Source organism: Artemia franciscana, chromosome 2 (assembly GCF_032884065.1).
Source record: "Artemia franciscana chromosome 2, ASM3288406v1, whole genome shotgun sequence".
Classification (NCBI taxonomy): Eukaryota; Metazoa; Arthropoda; class Branchiopoda; order Anostraca; family Artemiidae; genus Artemia; species Artemia franciscana.
This window is the reverse complement of record NC_088864.1, coordinates 25487740-25497731: the sequence shown is the minus strand read 5'-3', so window position 1 is coordinate 25497731 and position 9992 is coordinate 25487740. Positions and strand designations below refer to the sequence as shown.

Sequence of the window (9992 nt, the reverse complement as noted above, 5' to 3'; positions counted from 1 at the left end):
CGACCATTCTGTGTTATTTTGTGCTGTTTTTTTTTTATGCTTGAAAAAAGGTGACGTAAAGAGGGTCAAGACGGATTACTATCGGTATTTAAAGTTCCTACTTTATTTACCACGATCATTTCGGAACCGAAGGTTTGATTAGTAAATATCAGGCAACAGATATTGTTCCTTCAGTGGAAAAACAAAGCTCAAATTTAATTGATCAAGCGCCAATCTGTCTTGGTCCTAACAATCATCTTATCAGCCTCTTTTTCCAAATTGTTATATTTTTTTTCTTATATTTGTGTTATTTGTCTTTGTGTTTTTTTGTGGTCTTTGTGTTATTTGTAGTTCTTTGTTTTTCTCCTTGTACTCCACTTTTTCCCTTTTTGTAAGTGGGTAAGAAATAAATTATTATATATATATATATATATATATATATATATATATATATATATATATATATATATATATATATATATATATATATATATATATATATATATATATATATATTCATCGAAACCAAATTCAAATGTACCTTTATATGTGTCATACGATGATAGTAGAGGTTGGACGACGCTGTAAATCTCTTCAAGCATATATTACACTGATGCGGTCGTTCCCCACTATGGATCCGTCTGTGAGTATTGAGTGATGATGAAGTTGAAAAGGCTTTCCCACATATATCACATTCGTGAGGCTTTTCACCTTTGATAAACAAAATTTATTAAAACCAAGTGTCAGTTTAGTGTAACATTTAAAGGAAATGTACAAGCATTCATGTTAAGCATTCGTTTTATCACTGAACACAATTAAATCAATCAATTAACACAATTAAATCAAATGTTCCATTCCTTCTAATAAACAGTATCAAGATCCTTGGAGTTACTTTCTCCAATGACTTCAGCTTTGCCGCACATATTGAAAACGTGGTTAAAAGTGCAAACGCTATTCTACAGACTTTAGACGGTATGCGTAGGTTCAGTGCAAAAACAGAGAGTATTAAGTATGCATACATAGCGTATGTCCGCCCCATTCTGGAATATGCGTGCCCTGTTTGGGTGCCCTCAGCACTTAGAACAGTGTTTCTTTGTCGGGAGCTTGAATCTTTTCAGAAGTGAGCGGTATCGATCATCTTGGGCTGCCGTGACATCTCATACGAAAAGGCTCTAGAAGTGCTAGGACTGCCGTCACTCCAAAACCGGTACGAAACTCTCATAATGAGTTTCGGAAAGTACTTGCTTTCTAAATCTCAGCACCGTGACATTCTACCTGATCAACTTCTACCATCAAGAACAAGAAAGCAAGATAAGTTAGTTCCCATTAAAGCAGGAACAAACCGATATGGTAGTTCTTTCGTCCCGGTTTTTGTCAAAATGTATAATAAGAGTTAATATTTATAGTGTGATTTATATTTACAAGTGTAGTTTGATTTTGTATATGTTGTAAAGAAACACAAATCAGCGATAGCTGTCGAGTTTTTGCTATTAAACCTGTCTACTACTACTACTAATTATCTACCAATGTATCTTGTTGCTAGATTTTTGGCTTCAGACAAGTCTAACCAGCAAAAAAAAAAAAAAAAAAAAAAAAAAAAAAAAAAAAAAAAAAAAAAAAAGCTTGAAGACTGACCCTTCTACAAAATTAAGCTGATTATGATGAACAAGGATGTGGATTACAAGTAAATGTTAGATAACCCAGAATATCTGCGCTGTACATGTAGCCTTTATTCAGTAGCCCTCCTTTACTTGTCTCTTGCCTTTCAAATGTGACAGAACTTGCACATCAAATAACGCAAAAAAAAAAAATTATATGAAGTTCAAGAGTGACGCTAACCTTCAAAACATCGTGCTGCTATACAGTTGAGGGAACTGTCATCTCCTTAAATTCATAGTCTTTTCGCTAGAGTCTAGCTTGTGCTTAAAAGAAATAAAACAAAGTTTTGCTGAAAATGTAGAAAATGAACAACTGAAGTTGCAGAAGCAGAGTTAGCTTAGAATCAAACTTTAGCATAAAGAGGAAGACGTTGAAGAGGGGCAGCCCTTTTCATATACAGAATAATTTCTGTTCGTTTTAAGTTGGAATGTCACTCCTTACTTTCAGTTAAAAACTTTTTCCTTTCATTATTTTTAAAAGAACTGTCTTTGACATCTTTGTTTTCTTTGTTATCTAAGTGCTTTTTATAAGAGATCGTGTACACGATCATTGTCATTAATATCAAAACAAGGTACTATTGGAAAAGACTTCCACAAAATACAAAGCATTAAAACCAATCTGACACAGGTAAGGTTTTACAGCTTGCACAGAAAGGCTCTTCGCATATTCAGGTCAAAAGGCGATACGATACCTCGCTAATTCAAGCCGTGCCATATTTGGACGACTTACATAAGGTGGGTGAAGTAGCATTCACCTTGACCATCCTGAAGTTCCAGCTGGATAAAACATTGGATAGGTAAATGACTTCACACAATGGTCGGTATTTTTCAAATGAAAATATTTTTGCCACGTTGTTTTACAACCATTTCATTTGGTGGGAAACCATGGTCAGCATCAAGAGTAAGCACAGAGAATACTTCATTACATGCAGGAGGGTGGAACCGTCTATAATAGATACCATCTGCCACAGTAAAAATGAGCTACAAGTTTGGAGGCTGTTGTCCCAATGAAGCAGAAGGTTGATTATCATAATATTCTACTCCTCCCATTTTTCTGTAACCTTTGGCATAGTCGTTTGTATCTTTCAATGTTTTTAGTATCCCAACTTTTCGTACAGACTACTGTATGAAATATGATCAGTCAGCCAGGTACCCAGAACAATCCGTAGGGAATTTTTCTGGAAACCATCTATTGAATCTTCACCCACTTTTCGGAGCGCCTATGCCTCGGAGCCATATTTGAACACTGCTATCACTGTACCTTCCAATATTCTAATCTTGGTTTACAGACCTATCTTCTTATTTTTCCAAACTTTTTTTAATTGTGGAAAAACACCCTGAGCCTTGACTATTCTACTTTTTAACACCTTCACTGCTCCCATCGTCTTTACAAATAATATACCATGGTAAGTGTAGCTTCCCACCTGACCAATATTTTTGTTACATTCCTAGCCTTAGTGACTTTGTCTTCTTAATATAAATTTTCAAACCTATTCTAGCACCCTGAACTCACAAAACCTCTAAAAGTTCATTCATTTTCCTCACACTTTCATCTAGTATGGTTAAATAGCAATCTAAGTCCAGGAGAGTTTTTTCTCCCCATTTCATTTCATGTTCTCCCATTGCCTTTCCTCTGCTCCTTAAGATAAAGCCTATCAAAATGATCCGTATAAAGGAGGTAAAGCACAACCCTGCTTAACTCCTGATTTAATACAAAACCAGCTGCTAACCTGGTTTCTTACCTTAACCACAGGAGTATTATTCTCGTGCATAACACTTATCACTTTAATGTATTTGTCTGGTATACCATATAAGGATAAGACCTTTGCTAAAGCTCTTCTATCAACTAAATCGAACACTTGCTCATAATTTATAAAACTGAGGATCAAAGGTGTTTGACAACTAAGGCAGTTCTCAATTATTAACCCAGGAGTAAAAATTTGGTCGAAATATCCTCTACCGTTTCTAAAACCAACAATGTTCTTCTCTCAAGACTTTGCCTACAGCATCTCTCATTCTAAAAAGTATCATTTTACCAAGTAATTTCCTACCTACAGAGACCAGACTAATGCCTTGATAATTTCGACATTCACTCTTATCACCTTTTTTTTATCATTGCTTTAATTAAGGTTTTCCTAAAATAATTAGGTACTTCCCTTTTTTCAAAAATAATAATCATAGTCTTCAATAACTTATTTCCTACCCTGGAGCCACCATATTCAAAAAGCTCACTTACAACACTATCAGCACCTGGAGCCTTATTATTTTTTAATCCTATCATTGATGTCGCTAATTCTTACTCACAAAAAAAAAAAAATCTTCCTTCACATCCAAGGTATTACAAACTTTTTTCATTTTCTTCTATATCTTTTCCTGCAACTGTTTTATCAGTATAGCACATTATTAAAATGTTCCGCTCATCTCTCTTTAACTCTGTTCTTATCACTAATTGTGGCCCCGTTCTAATCTTTAACTGGGACAAGTCCGAATTGACTACTCCCTCTCAATTTGTTTACATGCCAGTACAATATTTTACTATTATGCCTTCTAGCTGCTTCTTCCAGATTCTCGGCAATCTTATCAATGGGTTTCCCTTCATACCTCCCTAGTTCATATTTTATTGCTTTCTCCACTTTCTTTACATTGCTTTTGTTATCATGCAATCTATCACTCAGATAGTTCTTGCACAAACCCTTCTCCTCTCTATCAAACATAAAGCTCTTTCACTGAGGTTTTCTACCTGTAGTCTTAACTTACTTCCCTAAGACACATCAGCAACTTCGCATAATTGTTTTTCAAAAATTATTTGATCCATTTTCCACATTGTCAAATTTTAAATTGTCAAGTTTAGCATTCCGCTGTTCCTGGAAAGTTTCTCTCAAATTTTCATCCTGGAGTGTACCAAAATCGTAAGTTCCCGGGAGGTAGTTACCCTTCCGGAATTTCAACTTTAAATTAACCCTAGAGACTACTAGATGATGATTTATCCTTTTAACATTAGCAACAGCACTTCTATATACCCTAGTATCTTGTAATGATCTTGCCAGTCTTCGATTTACTATAAGATAATCCATAAGGGTTTACTGTTATACCACCACGTGAGTACCATGTCAAATTATAGGCCATTTTATGACCAAAAACCGTAATAGTTATAACTAGGTTGTTATACCTACAAAATTGCAAAAGTCTGCAGCCATTACTGTTTTCTTTTCCTACACAAAATTCACCTACGCTAGGATACCATCTATTCCTATTTCTACGACATGGGCGTTGAAATCTTCTAGTAAGATCACCATTTGATCACTGTTGCCTGGTAGAGTGAGTAAGATCACTCTACCTGGGACCCTGTCTCTTTTCTCCTGTAATTGTAGTAAAATTCATCTGAGTTACTAGTATCTCCGTCAGTCGGTTCACAGGGGCATATACTACTATAACTGATACCCTGAACTTTTAGTCATAGAATAAGCAATGAGTATTCTATTATTAATATTTTCCCAGCCTAAACAAAACTTAGTAGCTTCCTTATTCATCATAAGCCCTACTTCTTGTCTATGTACCCCATCCTTCCTACCCGAGTAAAAAAATTCTATATCACCTAATTTCATGGTTTCTACCCCTGGGATATGAGTTTCCGAAACTCCTAATAAGTCCAGCTTGAATTGCCTGAATTTGTCAGTCAAAATGTCAATACGATGGTCATTTTTTAACGTCGTGACATTCAAAGTTCCAACTATCATGTTCTCTAAATCATTGAAATAATTCTGGTCTTAGGAAAAGTAATGATCCCGGATACAAGTGTAGGACGGGGATCAACATATTTCATCAAGTCTACACCAAAGCGCTTAAGCAGGCTTAGAACCGGACAGCAAGAAATCTCTTGGACCTCTAGTATGCATGGAGGCTTTGTGCAATCCTGGGCCCATCTTGGTCACCACATGGTTCTCAGCACTTTTGCAACGCTTTTCTATCAACACGAGTTGAAATCCTGCACCGACAGTCCCAATACTATGAGCTCCGACTAAAAATATATTCATGCCCACAAATATTATGCTACTACGCATAGTAGATAAATAAACGGCAACCCATAGTAAATAAATTAGCTAGAAAGAGGTTTTTCAGCTCGAAAACACCTGTCAAAGCAGACCACCCCCAGAAGAATTATCCATTAATCAAAATCCTTGCAAATGCTGTGTCGTTTACAAGGATATAATTTCCTCAAGGGGCACCAATCCTCAAGTGGGAGTAGAGTTGACCGCAAGGTCCCCAGCCTTGCAGGTACCCTGAAGGGCCGAGGCAGCCCTTTGCAGAGGCTGTTGTCTATAGATATGGATCTTACGCCCTGACGCAGTTGTCCTCCTATAGAGGATCCTCCCAAGATGGTGTTCTGCGTCACCACGCGATTTAACTCTGGGAGAAGTTTTGTAACTCACAGAACATGTGGACACGCTGGTGGGTCCTGTTGAGTTTACATTTAAGGGGCCTTCTTTCACCTCCACCTGTATTTATGGCCCCGGTTGATGGTGTTCCAGTTTCTATTACGAATCCCAGGGGCAAGGTCCCCCATGGTCCGTGCCTCCTATGGAGGTACTCTACATATATGTAGGCCGTTTGCCTGTCACCACCTGGGAAGACACTACTCCTAGCTTGTTATCCTCTCCAGTAATTATCCCTAGCAAAACCCAAGAACGAGAGGGCATGCTCCTCAGAAGGTTCAAAGGACAGCGATGCAGGGTAGGGTAAATAAGAATTTGCAATCATTGACAAACCCAAAGCAACGAAAAATGAATTTGAAAAAAAAAAAAGAGAAAATATATATTACTAGTACCGAACAAACGGCTGACAGGCCAAAGAAACCGTTAAGTATGACAGAAAATTGTATCACCCCTGTATCACATTGATGCCGTCAGTAAATGGTAAACACAAAAGTAAAAACTAAAATAAAGGTGTTGGTAAGAAAAATCCATATAATTTAACGGTTTTTTTTTACCGATAAAGAGCAAGCCTGAAAAAAGCATAGATAAATTTTGGATTTTCTTGGTAATGTTACTGATAGATTTGGTGTAAAGTTAAACTTGAGTTGTCACTCCTACAGTTTCAAATACTCTTTCTACTAATCTTCGAGTCCGAGTGAAAAAAAGATAGAAACGAAAAGGGTACCAAAGGTTTTTTTTAATTCCTTATATTTAGTGTATTAAACATACTAATTATACCCTAAACTTTAGCGTAAGGAGTTTGATTTAGGGGTTTGCATCTCTATTAAGAATAATCTCAGTACATTATAGATTTTAAGGAATTTGTTGTTGAAAATACTTATTTTTTAATTTAATTTGCGTCCATTCATAATACTATATTAAAGGCTGTCATAAATATGAGAAGGATGAAGGCTTCTCCACCCCTGACTTTTACGATAAGGTTTCAGTAAAGACAATTTTTTTTTTATGGGCAAAAAACCTTCCTGGATTGTCCTATTCCATGGAATGTCTGAGGTTGACCCTGCTTAACTGCTCATTCTTTAATTTATTTTTAGTATTGCTATTCACAACAAATAAGAAGACGTTAAACAAGACACTCCCAATGCGGAATCCAGTGTTTGTTATTTAGGCTATAAACACTAAATATGCTACCAAATAAGGACGGTCAGCTTGTACTCGTACATATTCAGAAAGTAAATGCACCATTTGATGTCTTTTATTTATGCCCTTGAAAAAATTAATAGTCTTTTCTGGAGTAAATTCTATTTTGAGCCCGCAATGGTGCCCCAAAGGTTAATACCTTGTCAATAGTTTTTAGACTACGATGCAAAGTTTAAAAAATTATTAAAATACAATTAAATATAAAAATTAGCTTTTAAGCAAGGCCTCAAACAAGTCTTTGCGATTTTTCAATTCCGTGTTAGCAACAAAGAAAAAGAAAAAAAAAAAAGAAAAAAAAGAAAAAGACAATTTTTTTTTGTTTAAGGTCGGGACTGTAAGTTTCCTATATAGGGTTTTAAACAATGGTGATTCTTATGGTGTACTTTTGGTTGTACTGTGACGCTTATTTTATGAGACTCAGGTGCTTTTAAAAAATTGGTTTTATTTCAGTCAGATTCAGGCTCGTTTTAAACAATGATGATTCCAATGGTGTACTTTTTGTTTTGACGCTCATTTTTCGGAGATTCAGGCTCTTTAAAAAAAAAAACTCCTACATATTTGTTTTCAAACAAAATTCTACAATCAAGACTGATGGAAATAATAATTATCAAGCCTGAATCAACCAAAATAGCAATTTTCCTCATTACCCTTTTTTTTATAAGCACATTTTTCAACTTTTGCTTACTATGGGCTGTTTTGAGCCGCTTTAAAGGGTCAAAATAGATTTCACCTATAAGTGATTATTGAATCTGGAAATAGCATTAACTGATGCTAAATTCTGTGAATAAGTATAAATCTAGCATAAGAGCAAGGATCTGCAGCGTGAACCTACCTGTATGCGTCCTCATATGCCGTTTTAACAGAGAAGGCCTGTCAAATGTTTTTTGACAAACACTGCATGGTAACATCGGTTTTTCTCTTTTCCTAATTGACTCCATCTCCTTTCTGTAATAAAGTAAAGAGTTTGAACGCCATGGCTCATCCATTGTGACTTGCTTTGCTTGACGTGATTTCTTAGAAGTGTGGGTACAGAATTTTCGCAAGTCCAGAGGGACTGTAAAAGGAGAAGAACCGCTATGAGAAGAAGGATAAGAACCATTTCCAGGAATTTTGAGAAGGGATTTCTGTCAAGCTATTTGTTTAAATTATGGAAAATTACCACTTAAATTTGTTCTGCCTTAACATTCATTGCCTTCTATGTAACTGTGTATACAATATAATTATTCTTTTTCTGGTTTTTTATTTGTATCGTTTTATTATTTTTTTAGTGAATTAGAGTTTTTAACTTAAAAATGAATTTTCAGGCCTACGAATATTCTTGCTGCTATAAGCCTAATTCCATTCTCGTTTTAGTTACGGACTTAGTAAACCAAGCTAAGTAATTAGTTTTGATTAGCTTTCAAATATTAACTTTTCATTAAAATAGCTTTATGTTCTGTTTTTTTTTTCATTACAGAACTTTTTTCAGCTAGTTCTAGTATGAATTAAATAAAAAACCAAGTTTTTTCAACTGAAAGTAAAGAGAAACATCAAAACTTAAAGCGAACAGAATTTATAGTATACATGAGGGGGTACACCCCCTCGTCAATACCTCCCTCTTTTTGCTAAAGTTCGAATTTTGTTCCAATTCTTGAAGAATTACCCCTGTATCACAAAGGCTGATTAATCAGAATGAATATCTCTTTTGAAAGTACTTGAAAAAATTTAAGCATAAAGAGCAAGGTATTGACAAAGGGATTAACCTCCTCATATGCGTAAAAATATCTGTTCGTTTTAAGTTTTAATGCTGCTCCTTAATTTCAGTTTAAAAAACGTGTTTTTTAAATTTAATTTCTGATTGTTTTTCAAATAATGCTGAGAAACCCGGCACCCCCTTCATGGAAAATTCCCTTCTCCCACGAAAAATTCCTCCATGGGAAGGTCTTCCGACGTAAATTCCTCCCCTGACCCCCCACAAGAAGAAATCCACAAACACACACACACACACACACACACACACACACACACACACACACACACACACACACACACACACACACACACACACACACACACACACACACACACACACACACACACACACACACACACACACACACACACACACACACACACACACACACACACACACACACACACACACACACACACACACACACACACACACACACACACACACACACACACACACACACACACACACACACACACACACACACACACACACACACACACACACACACACACACACACACACACACACACTATTCATGTATATTCATGTATATATACATATAAATAGACATATATATATATATATATATATATATATATATATATATATATATATATATATATATATATATATATATATATATATATATTTACACTAAAGCTTAAATTTTGTCCCAATTCTTTAAGAATGACCCCTGAATCAAAAAGGCCGTAGAATAAATAATTGAAATTACTCAAAATACTTTAGCGTAAAGAGCGAGATATTTAGGAGGAGAAGAGCCCCTCATATGCGTAATAATCTCTGTTCGTTTAAGTTTTAATGCTGCTCCTTACTTCCAGTTGAAAAAACTTGCTCATATTTATTTTTTCATTGTTTTTTTTTTTATAATAATACTAGAAAATCCTGCACCCCTTTCATTGAATTTCTCTCCCCCTAAGACATATTCCTCCAAGAAAAGATCCTCCCACATAGCTCCGTCCCCTCACC

The 9992-nt window shown here is 35.5% G+C and overlaps 1 protein-coding gene across 1 annotated transcript in view; it reads right to left on the bottom strand.

Moving 5' to 3' along the window:
- Positions 1-9992, bottom strand: part of LOC136039258 (zinc finger protein 34-like) — a gene marked incomplete in the record, with an annotated part of 140161 nt that overhangs the window by 123205 nt on the left and 6964 nt on the right. Inside the window, 2 exon segments of the mRNA XM_065722826.1 lie at positions 521-690; positions 8103-8324. Coding sequence (XP_065578898.1) covers positions 521-690; positions 8103-8324 — 392 coding nt within the window.